The 25,188-nt window shown below is 34.7% G+C and overlaps 3 protein-coding genes across 12 annotated transcripts; 2 read left to right on the top strand and 1 right to left on the bottom strand.

Moving 5' to 3' along the window:
* The first annotated feature begins 3,922 nt into the window (after window positions 1–3,922).
* LOC112765673 (uncharacterized) lies at window positions 3,923–13,398 on the top strand. 6 transcript variants are annotated; one of them, XM_025811549.3, is made up of 9 exons: window positions 3,923–4,155; window positions 4,549–4,704; window positions 5,300–5,451; window positions 7,398–7,525; window positions 7,886–10,843; window positions 10,967–11,684; window positions 11,783–11,940; window positions 12,092–12,223; window positions 12,403–13,398. In XM_025811549.3, exons 5-9 carry the CDS (start codon window positions 7,907–7,909, stop codon window positions 13,141–13,143), a joined length of 4,686 nt encoding a protein of 1,561 aa, XP_025667334.1. In that variant the 5' UTR covers window positions 3,923–4,155; window positions 4,549–4,704; window positions 5,300–5,451; window positions 7,398–7,525; window positions 7,886–7,906; the 3' UTR covers window positions 13,144–13,398. The 6 variants fall into 6 exon arrangements, 3 of the variants coding, with proteins under 3 accessions (XP_025667334.1, XP_072079169.1, XP_072079168.1); XM_072223068.1 differs by lacking the exons at window positions 4,549–4,704; window positions 5,300–5,451; window positions 7,398–7,525 and having other exon boundaries at window positions 3,945–4,155; XR_011875409.1 differs by lacking the exons at window positions 4,549–4,704; window positions 5,300–5,451; window positions 7,398–7,525 and having other exon boundaries at window positions 4,019–4,155; window positions 11,783–11,962.
* A 314-nt stretch (window positions 13,399–13,712) lies between these two features.
* LOC112765909 (uncharacterized) lies at window positions 13,713–14,631 on the bottom strand. Of its 2 annotated transcripts, none has more exons than XM_025811776.3 (3): window positions 14,495–14,631; window positions 14,201–14,409; window positions 13,713–14,088 (listed from the first exon to the last, which is right to left on the bottom strand). In XM_025811776.3, exons 2-3 carry the CDS (start codon window positions 14,366–14,368, stop codon window positions 13,882–13,884), a joined length of 375 nt encoding a protein of 124 aa, XP_025667561.1. In that variant the 5' UTR covers window positions 14,369–14,409; window positions 14,495–14,631; the 3' UTR covers window positions 13,713–13,881. The 2 variants fall into 2 exon arrangements, with proteins under 2 accessions (XP_025667561.1, XP_025667560.1); XM_025811775.3 differs by having other exon boundaries at window positions 14,201–14,415; window positions 14,495–14,603.
* A 119-nt stretch (window positions 14,632–14,750) lies between these two features.
* LOC112765671 (uncharacterized) lies at window positions 14,751–23,317 on the top strand. 4 transcript variants are annotated; one of them, XR_011874809.1, is made up of 9 exons: window positions 14,751–14,978; window positions 15,093–15,336; window positions 15,623–18,687; window positions 19,222–19,522; window positions 19,773–20,418; window positions 20,898–21,588; window positions 21,689–21,891; window positions 22,035–22,308; window positions 22,399–23,317. XR_011874809.1 is itself a non-coding variant. In XM_072222132.1 (7 exons), the coding sequence occupies exons 3-7, from the start codon at window positions 15,649–15,651 to the stop codon at window positions 22,926–22,928; spliced, it is 4,737 nt and encodes a 1,578-aa protein (XP_072078233.1). In that variant the 5' UTR covers window positions 14,772–14,978; window positions 15,093–15,336; window positions 15,623–15,648; the 3' UTR covers window positions 22,929–23,317. The 4 variants fall into 4 exon arrangements, 2 of the variants coding, with proteins under 2 accessions (XP_072078233.1, XP_072078234.1); XR_011874810.1 differs by having other exon boundaries at window positions 14,810–14,978; window positions 15,666–18,687; XM_072222132.1 differs by lacking the exons at window positions 19,222–19,522; window positions 19,773–20,418 and having other exon boundaries at window positions 14,772–14,978.
* Window positions 23,318–25,188: the final 1,871 nt, after the last annotated feature.

The raw sequence follows: 25,188 nt of genomic DNA, 5'->3' as shown, positions 1-25,188 counted from the left end.
AGAAACGAAGCTCAAATGTGGAATTTCTTAGTGAACAAGCTGTTTTTTTACCAAGCTGCTTTTTTTTTCTTCCAAAAAAAGTTGTGAACAACCGAAGTAATGACCGATGATAGTCATTCATTAATCTCAAAGATATCAGGTAGAAAAATTATCACATGTTTATCGATAAATATTGGAATACTAGTGCATCTACCCGTGCATCGCACGGGAATGACACAAAAATAATAAAAAAATATTAGATATATCATATATGTTAATTAAAACTAAAAAGCATAAAATTAGTATTCAATTAATTTAAATAATAAAAATATTTTTTTATAATAATTTGATTTATGTAATTTTATAATGATAGATAGATCCTTAAAAAAAATACTAAGATTTTATGTTTTTTTTTTAAATGTAACTTATATTATTCTCAGCCAATTTAGTATTGCTTTTAAGTTCCAAGTTTTTAGTTTCAAATTTTGTATAACCTGAACTTTATTATTAAATATAAAAAAAATTATAATAATGTAAATTATTCCTTCATTTTTAAAATTTTTAACAATAGAATGATCTATGTTAACTAAATACTCCATTGCTGAGTGCTAACTTGCATATTCATTGGACGGTCACACTCTTGCTAATGGTGTGTTTCTCATTCCCTTCTTCTTTTTTTTTTCTTTTTGGTGTTATCTTCTAGATAATGAACAATCCAAAAATACAAGTCTGTGAACCATTTCTTATCGAGAATCATATGTTGCTGCCTCAGGTTACAACATTGTACAACACTTACACATGCATTTCACAAATATTCTTCCATGTATTAAGAACACATTATGATGTAAGCTTAAGTATTGACAAGTTTTTTACAATTAAATGTTCATTTATTTGAGGATTTCTACGAGGTACGAGTATTTAAAAAAAATAAAAAATACGGAGAGAGAATCAATTAGCAGATAATAGGAAAAAACTAATTTAAAATGCCCTCCAAGATGAAAGAAACATATGGTTTCAGAATTTAAAATAACATCCCATAACTCAGTATCACACTTCTAAATTATAATTTATCTGCATTACACCACTTTTCTTATCATATTTAAATAAAAAATCCCTACTTCTTCTAGTCTAGGAGATATAATAGACAAAGTTAGCGCCAAAGTGAAAGAGGATACTAAGCACCAATATAAAACCGGTTAACACAAGGAGAAGCGGGGGGTCATTCGAGCAAGAGATCAATCCCAGACGAATTCTGGACCATATTGATCATTGGCACTGATAAAAAGATTAAACCAAAGTATTAAATCACTCTTCCACCTTATCCCGTGACAACAATAAAGATGTCTCACAACCCACAAATTCAGCCCAACAGAATACACAAATTCAATTTTAAGTTTAGTCTTTTATCTTATCTTATAGTTATCTTTATCTTTATCTAAATCTCATCTTTATCTTATCTTTATTTACTTTTATCTTTCATAGGCCAATGCTCTATATATACTTAGTTTTACATTCATAGTGAACAATTCAATCAATTAACAATCAATAAAATTTCTTCATCTTTTCTTTTCTTTCATTATTATTCTTTCACAATTTTATTATCTTTGCGTATTCTTTCTGTTTTATTATGGTATCAGAGCTCCTCTTGAGCTCTGCTGACATCCATGGATCAAGGAGAAAGAGCATACCAGCAACTTAATCCGGAGCCTCTTTTGAACCTTTCGTCAGCCCAACACTTTTCTTTCATGGCACTTCCTTTCAATGAAGAAGCTTGTCCTTCAAACCAACTTGAGCCTTTGTCAAGTCCAGCTACTCATTATCTTTATTCTTTCAATACTTTTTCTACTGTTAACAATTCTTTAAATCGAGATTCATTCTTGAATACTTGGATCATTGATTCTGGTGCCACAGGTCACATTGCATCAAATTTGTCTTGGTTTATTTCTTACATACAAATTTCTCCTATTATTGTTCATTTACCAAATGGTTCTCAAACTACTGTTTCTTATAAAGGCATCATTCAATTTTCACCATCCTTGGTTCTTCACGATGTTCTTTATTTACCTCATTTCAACTTTAATATTATCTCTGTTTCAAAAATTACTTCAGCACTCACATGTGAACTCACTTTTTCATCTTCTTCTTGCACTTTACAGAGCAACAATTTGGGGACGATTGATTTGGCCAGAATGAGAGAGGGATTATATTTTCTTGAACCCAATTTCGGTAAAAATTTATCCACTACACACTCCATAAATTCCATCCAATCTCCACCCATTACACCTTCTAATATATGGCATTTTCGTTTAGGACACCTTTTTGGGCAAAGACTTAATCATTTACATAAACAATTTCCTTTTATCTCTATGCATCATGATGAGGCTTGTGACATTTGTCATCTTTCTAAGCAAAAGAAACTTTCATTTTCTCAAAGTTTTAACAAAGCCAATGCAAGTTTTGATTTATTACATTTTGATATTTGGGGTCTGTTTCGACAAAATTCTATTCATAATCATAAATATTTTTTTACTATTGTTGATGATTTTAGCCGCTTTACATGGGTTACTTTATTAAAATCAAAAGGAGAAGTACAAAATCAAATAAAAAATTTTGTTACTTTAATTAAAACACAATTCAACTCCAAAGTCAAAACTATTCGTTCCGATAGTGGACCAGAATTTATTTTACCTGATTTTTATGCTTCAAAGGGCATTATTCATCAACGTAGTTGTGTTGAAACTCCTCAACAAAATGGAAGGGTAGAACGCAAGTATCAACATATTTTGAATATAGCTCGTGCTCTTATGTTTCTATCTAATCAACATATTTTGAATATAGCTCGTGCTCTTATGTTTCTATCTAATTTACCATCATCTTTTTGGTCTTATGCTGTTAAATATGCTATTTATTTACTTAATAGAGTTTCATCATCCGCAATTAATTTTAAAACACCATTTGAGATTTTATTCAATCATCCACCAAATTATCATGACCTTAAAGTTTTTGGATGCTTATGTTTTGTTTCTACCTTAATGGTAAATAGATCAAAATTTGATCCAAGAGCCAAAAAGGCTATATTTATTGGCTTTCAAAATGGTTTTAAAGGATATATTGTTTATGTTTTAGAAGATAAAAGAATTGAGATTTCTAGAAAAAAAGTTGTGAACAACCGAAGTAATGACCGATGAGAGTCATTCATTAATCTCAAAGATATCAGGTAGGAAAATTATCACATATTTATCGATAAATATTGGAATACTAGTGCATCTACCCGTGCATCGCACGGAAATGACACAAAAATAATAAAAAAAAATATTAGATATATCATATATGTTAATTAAAACTAAAAAACATAAAATTAGTATTCAATTAATTTAAGTAATAAAAATTATTAACTAATATATATAATAATTAATTTTTACATTACATAAAATATTTTTTATAATAATTTGATTTACGTAATTTTATAATGATAGATAGATCCTTAAAAATAAAAAAAATACTTAGATTTTATGTTCTTTTTAAATGTATCTTATATTATTCTCAGCCAATTTATTATTGCTTTTAAGTTGCAAGTATTTAGTTTCAAATTTTGTATAACTTGAACTTTATTATTAAATATAAAAAAAATTATAGTAATGTAAATTATTCCTTCATTTTTTAAATTTTTAACAATAGAATGATCTATGTTAACTAAATACTCCATTGCTGAGTGCTAACTTGCATATTTATTGGACTACCACACTGTTGTCAATGGTGTGTTTCTCATCTCCTCTTCCTCCTTTTTTTTCTCTTTTTTAGTGTTATCTTCCAAATAATGAACAATCCAAAAACACAAGCCTGTGAACCATATCTGATGGGCCTAAGTTCATATTTCAAGTGAACTCATCCAAAAACAAATCATAAAAAGACAAGAATCATGCCATGACAATGATAAAACATTAAGGTTGCATTTGGTCAAGGATAAGATAATGGGTGGAACTAACATTAATTAGTTAAACATAGTCATAGACAGACCAAGACTTGTCAAAGTCGTCGACTTAGGCTGCTTTTGTTTGTTTATTAACTGTAACTGACCTTGAGTGAGAATTTCTATGGCTGCTGCCTTGCATGTTGGAAGAGAAGTGATAGTTGTCAGCTCAAGCGTGTGTCTTCAAAGCGCATGCAGAAACCCAGGTTCTTATAACACAATTAGCTTTTTGTTCGGTTTTCTTTACCAACTTTACTGTTTTGTACTATGAAAATGGTATATCATTGGTTTATGCTTAAAATGTCCTTGGATTGAGTTTCTTAAGTAGAGTTTTTAATGCCTTTGACATTGCCATGTTGAAATCCATGGTAATTGTAAGAGAGCAAGAAATATTTGAGTTAAAAGGCTACCAAGTGAATATCAGTACTTAATAATGAGAATATTATTAATAATACAAGTCACTATTATAATTTATGAACCTTATGTAGACATATATAAGAGTGGACCAACTTGTAATTAATAGCTAACTACCTAACTAAACTAATTCATGACATCTCTAGTAATTAGTGTCATACTATTCCAAATATATCTGTGCACAGTGATATGGTTTTCATGAACATCGAAAAGCTTATTGCAAGGAAGTGATCAAAGACTGAGGATTACCATATTCTCTGATTGTTGCTTGAGATTGGAGCAACGGCAACACTGAACTACCTGGAAGTGTTAATTTTGTGTTGGAAAGTCAACTAAACAAGGTAGGTTTAACACAAACTAAGTTACTTCATGTTTCTTTAGCATATAGGGAGTTAAGACAGGGTGTGTTTTTGTATATAAACTAAAACCAGAATTCTTATGTAATGATCAAAGACTAGTTAATAAGGTGTAAAGACATATTTAGATCTTTATTTTCAAATATGTTAATAGAGCTTTCAAATGAAAAATAAAAATGTGAGAAGCTGAAGAAGCTGATGCTCTTTAGGGCATTGAGGAGTAATATTTGGGGGGTTGCACTTTAGCATACTAAGTTCTCAATATTTTTGATTTAACTGTTACACTGTGTCCCACTTGGTCAGATACCAATGAGGCATTAACCACTGGTCTTTTTAGAGGATGAATTTTTTATTTTGTAACATTAATCTCTATTTCTAGACACCGAGATGTAGTAGTAGTGATTGCTTGTTGGGTTAAGTTTCTTGTTGCCATAGGAAGTGTAACTCTTTGTTAAGAGGCTCAGGGCAGATTTGTCATTTGATGATGGCTCTGCCTACTTTGTAACTCTACTTCTGGCCACTATTTACTGGCAAAGAATTCATTCAATGAAATGAAGGCTGAAATCAAATTTAAATGCAGCTTCTTCAGAGGCAATGTTATTGAGGGGAAAAAATTGAGGAGGTAGAGAATTTCGGTGTTGTAACCCTCTTGACAGAACTGAAGGTGAATCCAATGGTCAAGTTATGAATTCTTTCGTCTAAAGTGTAAAAATTGGTAGTGAAAAATTAGAGGTAATGACTATTAAATTTGCAACTTTTATTAACTTAAGAATTTCATCATGTTATGTAATAGCATAGTTAAAATATATAATTCTCAAGCTAAATACTCCATGGCTGAGTGCTAACTTACATATTCATTGGACGGCCACAAATTAAGGCAACACTCTTGCTAATGGTGTCATTGGTGTGTTTCTCATCCCCCTCTTTTTTTTTTTTTTTTCTTTTTGGTGTTATCTTTCAGATAGTAAACAATCCAAAAGTGCTTATTTTGTGTTTGGATTTTTAGTTCTAAAAGTGATTATTTTATAAAAATATGATAAAAAATAGTAATATTATGAGAAAAGTTTGGATTTTTAGTTCTAAAAGTGCTTATTTTATAAAAATATGATAAAAAGTAGTAATATTATGAAAAAAAGTTATTTTTTTAACTTCTCTATAAGCTCCTAAATAACTTCTTAGAAAACCGCAATTTAGTTTTGAAAATTGTACGAGACGTTAATATTATTACTTTTCATAAGTCAAAAGCTCAAAAAAATTACTTTTGAAGCTTCCCAAACGAGCCCTAATAGCAACTTATAAATAAATTATTTTGTGTTTAGATTTTTAGTTATAAAAGTATTTATTTTAAAGTTTTAGCGTTTGGATAAATAACTCAAAAAATACAAATTTTTTTTTACACAAGAAAATGAAAATTAAAATAACGATCATAATTGAATGTTTACATAACCTAATCACTAAGATCACAATCGTTTAGGCAATTGATTCTTTATTTGCTCTCTTATTAGTTCCATTTTTTAGACAATTGGTTCTTACCACGTAATATCATTAAAAATTGGTTCTTCTACTTCACCTTCACCATAACGGTGTTCTTGTATGTGGTGAATAGTAATAAAATTTTAATTTACAATAATCTTGATGACAATGCCAAAGAAATTATTGTGTAGTTAGTGTTTGCTATTTTATTGTGTATGATATGGTAGGTGAACATAAAAAATAAATATAAAATGTGTGTCAATGTATATTTTGTTGTTTTTTTTTATTTTTTTTTACTCCTATTAGCCTCCTTCTTTATTAGGGTCAAGAACTTGTTATAACAAACTATAAAAATAATAAGCTATATAAAAATAAAATCACATGTGAAAATAATAAAATTAAAACTGAGATTTCATACCACACACAATTAAATACAAATTTAATAATAAAAATAGAGTGGTAAAATGATAAAAAAAAAAATAACTAGAAGAAAGATATATAGTAGGTGGTTTGTTTTAAAATGGTCGTTGAGGGTCAATACTACAGCAGATGAATCATTACGTTGAAAATGGTGGTGAAAGGACAGTATTTCTAAGAGATGAAACCTTATGTGAAAATGGTGGTAGAGGACTAGTATTTCCAACAGAAACAGAAAATATTTTCAAAGAGCCAAGAATAAAAGTAGATTTTTTTTTGTTTTGAAGTCAATTTTTTTAGGAAAGTGATAGAATGACTTATCGAATATTTTTACTTCTTCAAAAAACCGTGAATGAACTTTTCGAGAAATTAATTAAAAGTTTTTTTTTTTAAATGATGCCAAACACGCGTATTATTAACTATAACTGACCTTGAGTGAGAATTTCTATGGTTGCTGCCTTGCATGTTGGAAGATAAGTTAAAAGGCTACCAAGTGATACAATTTTAATGCCTTTGACATTGCCATGTTGAAATCCGTGGTAATTGTAAGAGAGCAAGAAATACTTGAGTTAAAAGGCTACCAAGTGAATATCAGTACTTAATAATGAGAAGATTATTAATAATACAAGTCATTGTTATGATTTATGAACCATATATAAGAGTGGACCAACTTGTAATTAATAGATAGCTAACTACCTAACTAACTAATTCATGACATCTCTAATAATTAGTGTCATAGTATTCCAAATATTCTATGCACAGTGATATGGTTTTCATGAACATCGAAGCTTATTGCAAGGAAGTGATCAAAGACTGAGGATTACCATATTCTCTGATTGTTGCTTGAGATTGGAGCAACGGGAACACTGAACTACTTGGAAGTGTTAATTTTGTGTTGGAAAGTCAACTAAACAAGGTAGGTTTAACACAAACTAAGTTACTTCATGTTTTTTTAGCATATAGGGAGCTAAGACAGGGTGTGTTTTTGTATATAAACTAAAACCAGAATTCTTATGTAATGATCAAAGACTAGTTAATAAGGTGTAAAGACATATTTAGATCTTTTTTTTTGGTGACTATATTTAGATCTTTATTTTCAAATATGTTAATAGAGCTTTCAAATGAAAAATAAAAATGTGAGAAGCTGAATCCACTTCTGCTAATGTGTATTTTTGAGGAAAACAAAAAATGATCTTTTCTAGCACATCAGTCACTTTCCAATATTGTGTGTAGTTGCTACATCACATGACAAGTTCATCTCTTGTGCTCAAGTCAGGTTGCATTTAGCTGAGTCTTGATGGATTGCTTTATTGGTTTTGCCTCTTCCATTGCAAGAGATTTGGCATGTGGTGCAGTTGATGAATTGCGCTATCCCTGTTGCTTCAACAATTTTGTCGACGACATAGAACGAAAGGAAGACGTATTGATAAGAACAAGGAATGGTGTAAAAAACCGTGTTAAACATGCAAAGAAACAAGCAATAAAGAATACTGAAGTTTTTGATGCATGGTTAGAGGGATCCAGCCCTCTCAAAAACAATGTAGAGGATCTGCTCAAAAAAGCAAGAACAAACAAGAGCTGTTGTTTTGGACTTTGTCCAAATTGGATTTGGAGATACCATCTTGCCAAGAAATTATCAAAGGAAAAACAGGAAATTGAAAAGTGTATTGAAGAAGGTAAAGAGTATATGCAATTTGAACGTGTAGCTTCGCTGCCGCCCACTCTATATCTCTCTGCAGCAAAACGTTTGAAATTTGATAGTATGCAATATCCTTATGAGCAACTTATGGAAGCACTTAAAGATGACAAGGTTACTACTATTGGATTGTATGGCATGGGAGGTTGTGGTAAAACCACCATGGCATTGGAACTTATGAGGACTGCAGAAACTGAGCATCTTTTTGATAAGGTGCTTTTTGTGCCTGTGTCAAGTAAGGTCGAAGTTCGAAAAATCCAAGATAAGATTGCTAGTATGCTACAGTTTGAGTTTCCAGAAGATGGAGATAGGGAGAGAGCCCAACGTTTGAGCCAGAGACTAACTCTTGATGATGAGAGTACCCTTGTGATCTTGGATGATGTGTGGCAATTGCTTGATTTTGGTGAAATAGGAATACCTTCGGGTGAGGATCATGGAAACTGCAAGGTTCTGATCACCACGCGTTCCGGAACAGTATGTGGTTTGATGGATTGCCAAAGAATAATTCACTTAGCAACTTTAACTGATGAAGAAGCATGGTTTCTTTTTCAAAAGCAAGCAAACATATCTCTAGACATGGATAATAATCTAAAGCAATTGGGAAGACTGATATCAGATGAATGTAAAGGGTTACCTGTTGCTATTGCTGCCATGGCAGGGACTTTGAAAGGCAAGGCCGAAGATGATTGGAGGGTCGCATTAGACAGACTAAGAAGATCAATTCCAGTGAATATCGAAAAAGGTTTGCAAAATCCTTACAATTGCCTGCGAGTAAGCTATAATAATTTGGACACTGAAGAAGCCAAGTCACTTTTCTTCTTGTGTTCTGTGTTCCCTGAAGATTTTAACATCCCAGTGGAAACTTTAATCAGAATTGCAATAGGGTTGGGCATAGTTGGAGAAGTTAGATCACTTGAAGGGGCAAGGAACGAAGTGAGTGCAGCGAAGAATATGCTAATAAGTTCTTGTTTGTTGTCATTGTCGCACGACAATGATGAGGGAGAATGTGTCAAAATGCATGATTTAGTTCGCAATATAGCCCTCTGGATTGCAAAGGAAGAGAATAAGGTGGTGAAGTGTGCCTTGGAAAAGGATGTGACTTTTGAATCCAATTCCATAAAATATTTGTGGTGTAAGGAAGTTCCAATTGATTTGGATTGTTCTAGTATTGAATTTCTCTGCATAAAAACAGATCTGCACATTTCAGATGAAATTTTTGAAAGATTGGAAAGCCTCAAAGTTTTGTCTCTTTGCTGGGAAGGTACTCACCGAAGAGCGCTATCAATCGCCTCGTTCAAATCGCTGTTGAACCTTCGCTGTCTGTTCTTAGAATGGTGGGAATTAGGTGATATCTCATCTATAGGCTGCATGAAGAAACTTGAAAGTCTTACGTTGTGTCTTTGTTCATTCTTTGAATTACCTGATGTTGTAACTACACAATTGACAAACTTGAGATTGCTACATTTGTCAAAGTGTGACATTGAAACTGATCCTTTAGGAGTGATTGGAAGACAACAACTGTTGGAAGAACTGTACTTCTATGATTATGAATGGGGTTTTGATATTGGAGAACATGCAGAGTTCTTAAAAAAATTTAGTGTCCCTCAAGCATTGCGGAGGTATCAGATAAAGTTAGGACCTGAATTCGAAGATTATGAGAAAGAAATTCTCAGTGGTCATAGAACTTTAGTTCTTAGTTATTTTGATACATCAAATGCAGCAGTTGTGGATTTGGCCAAAAAAGCAGATGTTCTGCTCCTAGCAAATATAAAAGCAGGTGGGAAAAACATCATCCCTGACATATTTCAAATAGAAAGTGGAGGAGCTATGAATTACAGGTGGACTGAGCTTTGGTTACGTGATTCTGAGACGATAGAGTGTTTGGTAGATACTCGCAGCCATTATAAACAAGTAGGAGCTCTTTTTTCCGAGTTGCGCAAACTGGCAATCGAACGTATGGAGCACTTAGCAGCATTATACCATGGTATGCCTCTGGTTGGCCTTTTCAAGAACTTAGAGCAACTATATATCTACAAATGTCCAGTTTTAGCATGTCTCTTCGTTCGTGCGGTTGCTCGAAATTTGATACAGCTGGAAAAACTAGAGATAGTGTCTTGTGATGGACTGAAGTACATAATGGCAGATGAAGACACAGAGGTTAAGGAGATTAACAGAGAAGATGACATTTTGGTGTTCTCAAAATTGAAGCAGCTTCGAATCAATGGGTGTTCAATGCTGGAATATACAATTCCAGTTGCCTTTGCTCAAAGCCTTGTACAGTTGGAGTCTCTGGAAATTTCCAGATGTGGTGAGTTGAAACAAGTGTTTGGACAAAGCATGCACCAAGGTCACAATCAAAGTGAACCTGATATTGAGCTTCTTGCTCTTGAAAAGCTTCAACTTACTTCCAACTCGAATATGGTTAGCATTTTCCCCCAACATTGTTCTGCAACATTGCCATCTCTGTATGAGTTTTATCTGTGGGATTGTCCAAAGTTTGATATAGCTGTCAATTCATCCAAGGCTAATCGTTGGAAGGTAGGATTAACATGTCATTAAGAGTAATCTGCCATTACCTGTGAATTTATTAATTCATTTCTTTTCCTTGTTAGTTATACTTTTTCTTTTTCGCGCTTTCACATTTATATCTCATGATTATAGGACGTTAGGATCATTGAGAAGGAGTTCCTGACTTCAAAATCTCTAGTGATAAACAACTCCAACATGGAAAGTATTTTTAACCTTGATCGGGTGGATACGCATGGACAACCAATCAGCTTGAGTTTGCAACACCTACGAGTGCTTTATCTATGTCGAATGAAGTATATCTGTGTTGGTCTGGAAAACTCCTTTGCCTTTCAACATCTCAAGAAATTAGAAATATATGGATGTGAAAAGGTTGAGGTAATCTTTCCTGTTTCTGCTCTGCGATACCTACCCGAATTGGAGCGACTAGAGATAACAGAATGCCAAGCCTTAAAGCAAATCATTGAAGAGGATGTGGAGAGTAAAAGGTGGTCGAATCGTTTTCATCCGCAGCCATGCTTCCCGAAACTAGCTGCACTTTTTGTCAACAATTGTCACAACTTAAAACGTCTGTTTTGTGTGTCTGCATCAAATGATCTTCCCAATCTAAAGTTGCTCATCATATGGGGTGCCAGTGAGCTAGAAGCACTGATCAGTGACAAGAACGGAAAGGCGAAAATTGAGCTACCAAAGCTTAAGCTTGCAGTGCTAACCTATCTATCCAGTCTTTGCCAAGAGATTGAATTGCCCAGTCTAATGCTTCGTGTTGTCCATGATTGTCCAAAACTCTCTTTGACTTCATCATTTCCTACGCTTGAGGAGTTTGAAGGAAAACTTTCTGAATTGAACAAAGGTAAGTATTCTTCTCCAATACCATACTTTGTTATGCATTTTTTTGCCACCAAGAGGTTCATTATCTGATAGAGCCCTGATATAATTTCTTTTTGGAAGATTTGGAAATTGATGAGTTTTATAGGTGGAAGTTAGTCAAGATGGTAGGTGAAATTATTAAATCAGATAGCAGAGTTGAGGATCCTACTAAGGAAGTCACTACATACTTTCCAGTTGGCGCGGAAGATGAAACCAGAAGCACTATGGAAATTCATCAGGTATACAATGAAACACAACCTTGTAAGTGAATAATTGGTGTAGAATGATATGAAGAAACATTGAACATATTATTTTAATGTAAATTGTGATGCTAACTGTAACTGACCTTGTTTCGTATATTTGCGTTGCGTTTGTTTTGGTTTTGAATAGAGTATTAGGAGAGACATTGGAGAAGGAGCTACTTCACATAATGACAAGACAGTAACCCTCTCAAATCATTCACAATCAGCTAGATCAAAGTCAGACCAGTTAGTTAATTCTCGGCATAAATCATATTCACATGTAAGTTCATTTTATGCAATTTTGATGTTGAATATTCTTGTTCAACTTGTTTCGATTTATTATTTATCAAATTTTTAGTGAATATATTGTTGCAATAATACGAAAGTTGCTTCCTAGCAAATTGATGAGACTAACGCTGATGCTTTTTTCTGTTACTCTTTTCTTCTTATTCTTCACAGCCAACAAATAAAAATAATGAGCATCGTCCTGTAATTGTTAGAGACTCCGAGTATGATGTTCCCATCAGTTTAGTCCAAATAGGGGAGGATGACAACAATGACCGAAAAATTGCACCTTCTGTTTCTGTTCTCGCAGAAAAACATCCTGTAACCGATGATAATTTGGTGGAGAAGGTCGTTGCCGATGTAGAAGAATCTCTAAAGATGCCTCTGAAGGACATAGCTAGTTCTGAGGCTAACTGTCTTCGCCTTCTAACTGCTCTTAAATTCTTGTCTCACCTTCCTCTAGAAGATGAGACTCTATCAAGTGGACTTAAAGCAGTCATAGACTCCTTACACCAAGAATTTCCAAGCATTCTATGGTCCTTTAAACAAGCCTTTGCTGCCACGCATAGATTTGCAGTGCTTGAAGAAAAGAAGAGATGCATTATGGAAGAGCCGAGTTATCAAAACGAGAAAGCCTATGAGATGGAAGAAACTGTGAAGGAAGGAATCATAAGGCTGGGGAAAGAAATAGAAGACTGTGAAGCTGAACTGTCATCTCTTGAAGAGGAAAAGAAGCAATGCATTTTCGAAAGTACAAGGGTGAAAAAGGAATCTGAGAGTGTGAGGAGAGACATTCCCCAAATGGTGGAATATCAAAGAAAAGCTAAGCAGCAATTATTTGAGATCAATTATAAATGGTCAGCTTTGTGTAGTCAATTTCAGCTTAACCACATGGTTGCCAGAAGACCCTCTTAAGGATTCTTCATGATCGTTTATTTCTGCTTTTATTTTCTTTGTGAATTTTCCAAATGTATATTCCTCCTTTATTACTGTACTTAGTATCTATTTTTTTTTATAACTACTGATTTGGTGTAATGCTTGTTGTTTGAAGTCAAGTACACTTCCCAATGGTTTGAATAATCCAAAACTTTCACTTGTAATGGTCTTCCACTTCCTGTTAAAAATGAATGTCTTCTTTTTCAAGAAGAAACACTTGCATAGTGCCAGAAATTTTGTTGCTTCTAACACAGTTAATAATGTCTTTGTATGCATAATAACTCCATTACAGCACCACGATTAATTGCAGAAATTAAACTCAAGAACCGGTTCACAAAGGATAGAACCAATACAGCAAATGCTTAGAAAATTTTTTAGTAGTGAAGTTCATTAGCAGCAAAGACTTTCTTTTGTCAGCCAGCAACTTCAAAGATATGATTTTGCAAATTTTAGCCATTATTTTGCTCATCAAATTTAAGCAAACAATAGTGCTTGCTTAAGGTATGTTTCTCTAGTTAAGCTTTCCACTAACTTTGTATGCACCTATATAAACCAATAGCACTCATGATTCATGAAACACTTAGAACTTGTTTCAAATCTCTAGAAAGCCTACAATGATCTGAACAAAAATGTTTGCAAAGAAAATACAATAACTTGCAACCTTTATGTTGAAACATTCATACACTATTGTTCTTCCTCCTAAGAAGAGAAGAAAGACTAACTTGGAGAGGGCTTTTGCTTTGAAGGAAGAGTTGATGGTGTTGGCTTAGTAGCAGCAGCAGGATCTATAAACCAAGTAGTGTATAGGAACTGCTTGTGTGCACCAACATGGTTACAAAGAAGACGAAGCTTCTGCCTCTCCCTCATCCATCTCAGCATTATCTTCATGTGATTCTTGCTCGTTAAATCTTTCAAGCCTACTTCCTGATAACACGAATATGCATTCATTCATATATATAAAATAATCACTACTCACATCAATAACAAGGATTATTGGAATGGTTAGTTAGTTAGTTAGTTAGTTACAGTTAGTTACCTTGACACGCTCCCAGGTGTTGGAAACAGTGATTGGACCATGCTCCTTGACGATATCGTAGAGGATGGCGGTGATGGTGTTCCTCTGCTCCGGCGGTGTCTTCATCGCTATAGGTCCCATCTTCGGCTTCGATTTCTTAGCTAAGAATCTCACCGCCGTCCCAAACATTTTATTCTTCTTCTTCTTCTTCTCAAATTGATTCTACCACACTGTCACTATCACCAACATTTATATAATTATATCTAAATACTGAATTTGATAACATTTTTCTAATCTCATCGGAAATGAGCTTACCTGTGTTCAGTGTTGTGCTGTTTTTTCTTCTTCTTCTTCTTCTTCTTCTTCTTCTTCTCTGGACTCTCGACTGTGGAGGGTTCCGGAAGAGTAAGATGGCTAGCTCCACGGTTTAATATTGGGCCTAGTGGGCTAATACATAACCCCCTAAGACTGGGTAACAAATAAGCCCATTTATGTTAGTATTGGGCCTAACGCGACTCAAGCCCACCAGAAAAAGAAAAGAAAAATGAAAAATCAAACCATTGCATTGACTAAGGAGTCAACGCTGTCCCACGGTCTTGCATGAAGATAGAATTGTAGTTATTATGCTACTTTTGTTTGGTTGTTAATTTGAGTAAGAAATGGATCATTCAATGACCTTCACAAACACAATCATTGCTAAACTGGAGGAACTTGATTAATGAAAGAGAATGAACTGAAGAGGGAACACTCTGATCTATCTAGAACCTTCAAGCTTGTGTTGGAAACGCAACAAAACAAGGTAAACTTTAACACACAAATCAGTTAATCATGAAAAAGGCTTCTTATTTCTGAAGTTACAATTCCACTGAGTATATTGAACCAAAACTTTTGTTGGTTTGTTGATTGGTTGCAGGGAGAACTTGTGATTGTTGGAAGTTGAAAAGACGTGACTTCCCTGCTGCACCCATTCACTTGTCAAGTTTGCTGTGGTGTCTTCAAACTTCAAAGTTGAAAGTGCATGCAGATGCAGATGCAGGATTTCCAATATCCATATTGACGCAATAATGAGGATTATCTTATATTCTTCTCATTCGAATTCGATGATTGCTGTTTGCTGCTAGAGGTTTGAGTCAACCTTGTGTTGGAAAGTCAACAAGGTAATTAATTTATTTTACTGTTAGTTTGTTCGTTCTGTTTTCACATTCCATACTGGTTGTTGATGTGTACTGATCCTGAAAACTGAAGCGGCCATTTTTATAATGTATGATATGAAACCGTGTCTTTGTTTGATTCATTTATAAAAAAGAAACAGCTAAATCTTATTACAAGGAAATCAGGTTCTTCAGTTCTAGTTTTGGTTACCTTTCAGTATTATTATCACTCACCAAAGCTGCACAAAATTTTTTCTCTCAAAATTAGTTATTGCTTTCATCTCGTGTTCAGGTGAAGTTGCATTTAGTAGAGTATTGATGGATTTTGTTAGCAGCTTTGCCGCTTCAATTTCAAGAGACTTGGTCTGTGGAGCAGTAGACGAATTACGCTATCCTTGCTGCTTCCACGACCTTGTTGAGGGCCTTGAACATGAAGACAAAATGCTTGTGGACACAAAAAAGCGTGTCCAAGAACATGTTCATCACCAAAAGCGGCAACTGAAAAAGACTGATGAACTAATGCACAAATGGCTCAACCAAGCTAACAACCTTTCAAATGATGTGGATAATTTACTCACAGAAACAAGGACAAACAAGATTTATTGTTTCGGAAAGTGTCCTAATTTGTTTTGGCGATATCGCTTGGGGAAGAAGTTAGTAAAGAACAAAGGGGATGTTAAAAAGTGTATTGGAGAAGGTAGCAAGTATACGCAGTTTGAACGGCTTGCTTCGCTTCCAGGCTTGAGATACTTTTCTCCTGAAAGATGTTTGAAGTTTGAGAGCACACAATCTGCTTATGATCAACTCATGCAGGCACTAAATGATGACACTGTTAACATGGTCGGCATGTATGGGATGCCAGGATGTGGTAAAACCACATTGGCAATGGAAGTTGGGAGAAAGGCAAAAGAAGAGGGGCTTTTTGGGGAAGTAGTCTTTGTTCCTGTGTCTAGTGTTGTGGAAATTCAAAGAATCCAAGAAAAAATTGCAAGTTGGCTACAGTTTGATTTTCCTCAAAAAGAGGAAATTCAAAGAGCACAATGCTTGGACAAGTTCTTCGGAGAAAATCATGAGAATGTTCTTTTGATTTTGGATGATGTATGGGATAGGCTTGATTTTGAAGCCATAGGAATTCCCTCCTTTAAGAACCACAGGGGATGCAAAGTTCTCATCACCACACGGTCTGAAGCAGTTTGTTCTCTGAATGATTGCCAAAAGAAGATCCGATTGAAGACCATAGAACTTGAAGAAGCGTGGAAACTTTTCCAAACTCAAGCACAGATAACTGAAGACACTTCTAATGCCTTGAAGAAATTGGCAAAAGAAATTTCAGATAAATGTGAAGGACTGCTTGTGGCAATAGTAGCTATAGCTAACACTTTGAAAGGCAAGGGTGAAGCAGATTGGAAGGTTGCGTCGGATAATCTTAAAAGATGTAAGCCTGTGATCATTGAGGGAGGTTTGCAAAATCCTTACAAGATTCTGCGTGTCAGCTATGATAACTTGGACCCTGTAGAACAGTCACTTTTCTTGTTATGTTCTGTATTCCCTGAAGACTTTGAAATTCCAGTTGAAGATTTAATCAGAATTGCAATAGGGGTGGGCCTAGTTGAAGAAGTTGTCACATTTGAAGGGGCAAGAAACAAAGTAATTGTAGCTAAGGATAAGCTTTTAAGTTTCAGCTTATTGTTAGATGCTGTTGGAGTAAACTGTGTCAAAATGCATGACTTAGTTCGCGATGTAGCCCGTTGGATTGCGCGCAATGATGGTAAGGCAATTGAGTGTGTCATGGAAAACAATGCAAACTTGGTGGATAGCACTCCGATAAGATATCTGTGGTGCAAGCAATTTCCAGTCGAGTTGGACTGTTCTAGTATTGAATTTTTATGCATAAAAACAGATACGGAAGTATCAGAAGGAATTTTCAAAGGAATTGCAAGTCTCAGAGTTTTGATTCTTTGCTGGGAAGGCCATCAGACAAGAGAATTGTCAACCATGTCCCTCAAATCACTGACAGACCTTCATTCTCTATTCCTAAGTGGGTGGGAATTATTTGACATCTCGTTTGTGGGAGATATGAAAAAACTTGAAAGTCTTACATTGCATAATTGTTCTCTCCCTGAATTAATTGATGTTCTAGTCACACAAGTACCAAACCTGAGATTGCTAAATTTATCAGGATGTGAAATGGAAGGGAATCCATTTGAGGTAATTGGAAAGCACCCGCGAATTGAGGAACTGTACATTAATGATGATAGGCCAGAATGGGATTTGGAAGATGAAGACCCTCCTGAATTCTTCAGCAAGTTCAGTGTCCCCCAACCACTGGAAAGGTATCAAATACGACTGGGCAAATACTTCTCAAAATATCAACAAAAGTGTCTCAGTCATGGCAGAACCTTATTTCTTAGTTGTTTTGACACATCTAATGTGGCAGTCAGGAATTTGGCCAAGAAAGCAGAAATTCTGCATATAGCAAATATTCGTGGAGATGTCAAAAGTATCATCCCTGGCATATTTCAAATTGAAGGAGGAGGAGGAGGTATGAACCATGGGTGGATTGAGCTGCTGATAAAAAAATCAGAGGATATAGTGCATTTGGTTGACACTGGCAAACATTTGAGTGAAGTAGGTTCTCTCTTGTCCGAGTTGCGCAAGCTAACAATCAAGCGGATGAAGAAGCTAAGATATTTATATCATGGTCAGCATGGGAGTGGTCTTTTTGTGAAACTAGAGGAGCTGTATATAAAAAAGTGTCCACAACTGCAAGGAACATTATTTGACTGGAAGCTGAATTTGTGCAGTCTAACGGCCTTGAAATTGTTTGAGTGTAAAAAGCTGACATCTGTCTTCACGCTTGCTGCAGCTCGTGTGAGCCACTTGGAAATACTGGAAATATTGTACTGTGATGGAATCAAGCATGTATTAGATGATGATGAGGAAATTGAGTCAAGTAATGATGATGATGGCTGTTTAGTGTTCCAAAAGTTGAAACGGCTATTAGTTAGAGGGTGTAAGAAGATTGAATACATAATCCCAGCCACATTGGCTCAGGGCCTACTACATTTGGAATGCTTGGAAATAGAAGATAATAATGAGTTGAAACATGTGTTTGGCCACTCCAAACATGGAGCCCAGAAGAGCCAAAATGCACTCAAGATTGATCTTCCACGTCTAGGAGAGCTTGCTCTTGTTAAGTTGCCAAACATCATTAGCATTTGCCCAAGAAATTGCCGTGCAACATGGCAATCACTACATCAGGTAGCTTTGCGGAATTGTCCTGAGTTTGTCATTGAGTCTGCCAATAATTGCATGGCTGGTTCCAAGAGAAGACAGGATGACCAGAGTATCATTGAGGTAAAATTGCTTTAATTTTTCTTTCGTTGTCAACTTGTTGATTATCTACCTGCACAATTTGACAGGAACTGTAGGAATCAGTATAAAAGAGGAGCTCCACATATAACAATGCATATTACTCTATTGGCATGCATTTATGATTAATACAACCAAAACTGGAAAAAGTTTAAACCAAATTTCTTAAAGACATACTAAGAGTAAGGTGCAAATAATTCGATAAGTGTAAGCTGGGAGATTCCATTTATTACAGAGCTTGTTACAAAAACAAGATTATTTTTAGTACTGTTATCTTTAGAATGTATTTGTTTTATCTGCATTTATCATTTTAAACAGTCAAAAATGTTGGAGTGTCATTTTAATAAAGAATTTACTAGTCTCAAGACACAACCTACACAACTCCTAAAACAAAAAGAGAGAAGAACAATAGTATTTCAATAAATAATAATTACATAAAATATGATTATGGTTGTTTACTGCTGAAATTATGTGATGAATTTTTCTTTTTAAATCTTTATTAACTACATTAAACAACAGATAAAAGGCAATGACTCAAGTTTATATGAGATAAGAATGAAGGAGTGTGAGTTAAAAGCCGTACTTGAGGTGGCAGATCGATTCATTGATAAGGAGCAAGATCCATTGATGAAATGTTTACAAAAGCTAGGCTGTATATACAATGCTCTTACACAATCCATGAATCCCCAAAATCTTGAGCAAATGGTGGTAAGTGGAAACACTAATGAAGGAGAGTTTCAATACTTGCTAGATTTTCATTTGGAATCTAATCAAGTGGAAAATTTCCCGCCATCAGTTTCCATTGTGAACTACAAATTTGGTAAGTATTTCACGCTATTTTCACGTGTGATTTTTGCGTATGTCCTTTTGGAAATGTCTTTAGAGGGGAAAAAATACTTAGTATATGAAGTTCACTTTATATATGTACTTAGTGCTTGAAATATTAAGCATAGATCTAAGTTAATAGACGGTCTACTTAACAATCAGTGAAGCAATATACCTGATACCATATCGAATTGTAACTCATCTGCGAAGCAATTTTGAATTCCTTCATTTTTCCCGTCTTCCAGGACCATTCAATCTGTGCAATCTCAAAAGTGTGATATTAAGATCTTGTTTGATGCTACAAACATTGTTTGAACCATCCACAGCTATTAGCTTGACTTCATTGGAAGAATTGATGATAGCCGATTGCCATGAGTTGAAATATGTAGTAACTTCTGAAATTGCTCATGGAAATATAGAGGAAATAACTCCGGAAGATTACGAACCGCAGAGTTATGCTTCAATGTTTCCAAGATTGAAAAGGATCAATGTTATGAATTGTCACTCATTGGAATATATACTGCATGTATCCTTTGCTCAAGGCCTAATGGAGCTGCAAGAAGTCGAAATACGACATGTTCCTCAGTTGAGATATATATTTGGTGAAAATATTAACGATCGTGTTCATTCTTCTAATGATCATCAAGAAAATGTCCAAATTGAGCTTCCTGCTTTGGAAAAAATGGCACTCTTCGATTTACCAAATATGATCAACGTTTGTTCGGGCAGTTATTATGCCACGTGCTCATGTCTGCAACAGACTGTCATGGATAATGTTGGGTTGTCTACCCTGTCTGTCAACAATAGGATGGTTCATTCAGGAGCTACACAATCACAGACACAAAAGGAAAAAACTCTTCACATTCAAGTCGCAATCATGGTTCTGGATTTGTATGACTCCACCAATATCTTCCTCACTCACTGTCCCTCATCCTCTTTATATTTCTTCCTCCTCTTCTTTTTCTTTTTCTTTATTTTTTCTTTTTGGTGTTATGCATGCCATTAGTTTAAACTTTAAACCATATTTTTATTTTCTGATGATTATTCATATACCTTGCATGTCATTCTAATTAACTGTTTATAGAAGTTTCCCGTATTGGGAAGTCACCAATACAATAAGTGAGAATGACAATAGAATTATTTGAAAGAATTTTTGCTAGACTGCCAAAATTTATGGAGGTTGGATCAAGACTATTCATCCATAAAAGTCTCACTATTTAGTGGTTTTGTAAGTTAAAGAAGTCAAAACCCAGCCATTAGGATTTTATTGTATAATATGTGTTGTAGTGTCATTTAATAGCTACCACTTTGAGTTCTTTCCCTTCCTCTTTGCTGTACTATCAGTGCTGATGAGTAGTATGCTTTTACAGGATAAAACAAATGGGAAAATGTCAGGATCTGAGTCTATTTGGAACAACTCCGAAATAGAAGGCAATTTTCATCTGGATGAAGTTCCCATCAACAGACAAGAAATGACCTCATGGTACATATGGAAGGGTGCCAAACACTTTGTGACCCTCCAAAATGTTACTTTGCTATACATTTTGGGTTGTCAAAAGCTGAAGGTCATATTCTCTCCCTGTGTGTTGAGAAGCCTACCTCAATTGACGATCCTAGTAGTAATACAGTGTCATGAATTGGAGCAAATCATTGAGGAGGATGAAAATTACGAAGTTGCACCAAACCCTGAATCCAAAAAAGTGTCCTTCTCAAAGCTAAAGTTACTTCTTATCACTCACTGCAACAAATTGAAGCATATGTTCCATCTTTCTGCATCCCACGAGTTTCCACAACTAGAGTATTTGATCATAAAACAAAATCCCTGCCTCGAGCAAGTATTTCGAGAATGTGAACAAGATGTGGGGGATAGGAATGGAAGGGTGGTCGAGGCTTTGCTTCCAGAACTGAAACATGTAATATTAATGCAACTGCCAAACTTATGTAACATCTCTCAAGGGATAGAGTTTAACAGTCTGGATAATCTTCTTGTGCACAATTGTCCAAAACTCACACTTACTTCCACAACTACTGCAGAGGAGATGTTGCGAAGTTATTATCATGGTATGCATTCACTATGCACTTGTTTTGGTTGGACTATTGATTCTCTTGATGGTTTGGCCCTCTTATCATTTCCATAATTCTAATAATCTTTGTATTGCAGACAACGTAATTAATTTCTTCGTGCTTAGCGAATTACTCTGCATAAATGATATTGTAAATAAAGAAACTGTTCAACATCAACCAGCATCTGAAAGCCGAGGCAGAGCCAATGAATCAGATGAGATTCTCACATCAGGCAGAGAAAACAAAGGGTCAAGAGAGTTACAATCATTGGAGCAGATTCCTCAAGCTGACTTGACACAGGTTCATATTGTATTTTTCTTTTTCACTTTTCCCCTTCAAAACTTGGGCATCAGTATGTGAAGAACAAATTAAACTAGAAACAATAAGAGGTAATATCAACAACATTGAATTGCTAATAAAGCATTACCTCTTTGGAATTGTAGAGGGAATTTGTCAATGCTTCTAGGCTTGAAGACAAGGAGCATAAGAGTGAGAACATAAACAAAGAGGGAAGTTCTCAGAATCAGTACCACGAAAGGTGTGAGAGCAAGAATCTAGAAGAAAAGGAGATCTCTTATGGACAAGAGCATGAAGAACCTAAGAGAGAGGAGTTGAACAAAAAGGATTTTATTGAACCACGTTGTTCTTATGTTCTTGACAGGCAGCACCAGGAGAAAGAGCATTCTTGCAGTGTCTGTATTACTCAATGCTCTAACGGTAAAGAATTTTCATTTCACTATGCTCTATCTCTTCTTCCACTTGCCTTCCTTCTTGTCCCCTCTCATCTTTTATAGAGTTTTTTGCCAGATACATCCATTGTAGAGGAGCTGAATTCTTTAGTTGAAGCTGGTGAATTGCGTGCTGAATGTGTTGCAACTTTGAGCTCTTTCTTAACTGCTCAGCCTTCGATGCGTCTCACCATTGATAACTCCTCTTTGATTTTTAAAGGCTTTGCCTATTCATCACTTCATAGGCTTGTGTCTTTTCTATCTACTCAACCTCTATTGTCTCTTGTTGGCGACAAGCATGCTGAATTCTTGGATCTCATTCGCCTCGTTGGATGTTTTCCTTTCAACAAAGGCTGGTTAAGTGATTTGGAGGACAGGGTTGCCACTTCTTTGCCGGTTTCTTCCTTGTCAAGCTTGGATAAACTTCTTGCAGATAAACAACAGGTTCTTTCTAAGTTGGAGCCGCTTCAGGATAGAGTGAATGCCCTCCACTCTGAACTTGCTGAATTGTCCACTGAGATGGAACCCTTGTTACGTTCTCTACAAGAAACAGAGGCTCAGGAAGCCAACATTCTCGCCACCTTGAATTATCCATTGTTTCAACTTTAATCATGTTGCTCTTTAATTTGTTTGTTTGGAATTGTTACTTTCTCTTCAAGAAACAGAGACTTTCTTTGTTTCAAGAGAAAGAGGGTCGAAAATCTTTCTTGTTTCTTCCCGATAATGGGCAGAAGTGGGAGGGAAGTTGGCTTGGCTTTCTTTTTCACAAAAATACCCCTTCAAATATTGTGTCTTGGCTTGGCTTGGCTTGGTTTGTTATTGTTATGCTACTATATTTTGTGGTTCCCTACCTATGTGTTGATGACAGAAGCTGCTACTCTAATGACAGTCTTTATTGAACCTGGGTTATTATTTAAGACATGATAAATATAGATGAGTGAATGTAACTAATGTATATTCTGAATGTGAAAATAATAAAATATGATGACTTATGTGCTTGTCCTTGTGTTTATTTTAGATGAGCATATCTCTATTTTGTTATTAGCTATGTTACAACACTAATTATGCTACTAGTGACAAGCTTTTGATGTAGTCATTTTGTTTAATTGTTAAAAAAAGGAAAGGAAAGAATACTTGTAAAATAATTGGAACAAATCAGCCTATTTATGTTAGTCTTGGGCCTACTTACTTTCTTAACAAAGTCTTTTCCTACTAGTTGGGTCAACTAAATGGATTAAAGATGTTATTGTGTTGTGTCCAACTGTCCATGCATTAGGATGTGATGAAGTTTTACGTTGGTTGTCGCAGGTCTAACACATGAATCTAAATATGTTGGTTATCACAGGCCTAACACATACATCTAAAGATGTCATTGTGTCGTGACCATGCATTCTATTGCGACACATTGGTTGTGTATCTTCTTCTTCTTCTTCTTCTTCTTCCTTGGACTCTCGACTGTGGAGGGTTCCGGATGAGTAAGATGGCTAGCTCCACGGTTTAATATTGGGCCTAGTGGGCTAATACACAGCCTCCTAAGACTGGGTAACAAATAAGCCCATTTATGTTAGTATTGGGCCTAACGCGACTCAAGCCCACCAGAAAAAAAAAGAAAAATGAAAAATCAAACCATTGCATTGACTAAGGGGTCAACGCTGTCCCACGGTCTTGCATGAAGATAGAATTGTAGTTATTATGTTACTTTTGTTTGGTTGTTAATTTGAGTAAGAAATGGATCATTCAATGACCTTCACAAACACAATCATTGCTAACCTGGAGGAACTTGATGAATGAAAGAGAATGAACTGAAGAGGGAACACTCTGATCTATCTAGAACCTTCAAGCTTGTGTTGGAAACTCAACAAAACAAGGTAAACTTTAACACACAAATCAGTTAATCATGAAAAAGGCTTCTTATTTCTGAAGTTACAATTCCACTGAGTATATTGAACCAAAACTTTTGGAAACAAATAAGTATTTATCATCTAATATATAGACTAGATTGCCAAACCAAAAAGGACCTAAATGAAAATGTTTATAAATATAGAGATTTGATTTTATTAGAAATGTTTAAATTTAAGGAATTTGATTGAAAGTTGAGTACAATTATAGAGAAATACAAAGTAATTAAACCATTTTTCTAAATTACTTCAATGATATATCTATCTATTATCAAAATATAATACTTACTTGCATTTAAAATATTGGCCAGCTAAATAAATAGAGAAATAGTACGGAAATATTTGGTAACAATTAGTTAAAAACAGTTAGAATTTGTTTTAACTAGTATTCATTAATTGTTATTAGAATTAATGAATACTAAATAAGGCAATGTTGGAAATTTTTTTTGTTTTCTTAGCATTACTCGAAATAAAATGCCAATAATTGACTATGGAATGACACTGGGGTAATGCTAGGGAGACAAAAAAAAAAGCAATGAATGCTAAATAAGGCAAGTTATGGCTGTTTTTGGCTGATTTTCTTTGGTTACCAAACATTTCCGATAATGGAAATAAGAATTTGCATGAATTAGTATAAACTAAGTGATTTAAGTCGATCTCTTCAATTCTTGTGTTCAGGTTAAGCTGCATTAATATTTAGTGGAGTTATGAACTTATGATGGATTGCATTTCTGGTTTTGCCTCTTCCATTTCAAGAGATTTGGTGTAGGAACAACAAATCAATTGCGCTATCCTTGTTGCTTCAATGATTTCATTGAAGACCTTGAACAAGAGAAGAAAATAATCACAAAAACAAAAAAAAAAAAGTGAATTTGAATGCAGTTAAAATTAAGATAAAAAAGTAATAAGAAACAAAAAACAAGTTGTTGTGGTATTCCATGGATTTGGAGTAAAGAAATTGAAAAGAATCA

This window comes from Arachis hypogaea, chromosome 17 (assembly GCF_003086295.3).
Source record: "Arachis hypogaea cultivar Tifrunner chromosome 17, arahy.Tifrunner.gnm2.J5K5, whole genome shotgun sequence".
Lineage (NCBI taxonomy): Eukaryota > Viridiplantae > Streptophyta > Magnoliopsida > Fabales > Fabaceae > Arachis > Arachis hypogaea.
This window is presented reverse-complemented; position numbering and strand designations above follow the sequence as displayed.

Bases quoted from the DNA above. Each gene is read 5' to 3' on its own strand.
- LOC112765673 (XM_025811549.3), top strand. From the start codon at position 7,907: ATGGATTGCTTTATTGGTTTTGCCTCTTCCATTGCAAGAGATTTGGCA. The intron at 10,844-10,966 runs GTAGGATTAACA...TCATGATTATAG, and splicing joins CCAAGGCTAATCGTTGGAAG to GACGTTAGGATCATTGAGAA. The intron at 11,685-11,782 runs GTAAGTATTCTT...TCTTTTTGGAAG, and splicing joins ACTTTCTGAATTGAACAAAG to ATTTGGAAATTGATGAGTTT.
- LOC112765909 (XM_025811776.3), bottom strand. From the start codon at position 14,368: ATGTTTGGGACGGCGGTGAGATTCTTAGCTAAGAAATCGAAGCCGAAG. The intron at 14,089-14,200 runs GTAACTAACTGT...TCGTGTTATCAG, and splicing joins ACACCTGGGAGCGTGTCAAG to GAAGTAGGCTTGAAAGATTT.
- LOC112765671 (XM_072222132.1), top strand. From the start codon at position 15,649: ATGGATTTTGTTAGCAGCTTTGCCGCTTCAATTTCAAGAGACTTGGTC. The intron at 21,892-22,034 runs GTTCATATTGTA...TTGGAATTGTAG, and splicing joins CTCAAGCTGACTTGACACAG to AGGGAATTTGTCAATGCTTC. The intron at 22,309-22,398 runs GTAAAGAATTTT...GTTTTTTGCCAG, and splicing joins TATTACTCAATGCTCTAACG to ATACATCCATTGTAGAGGAG.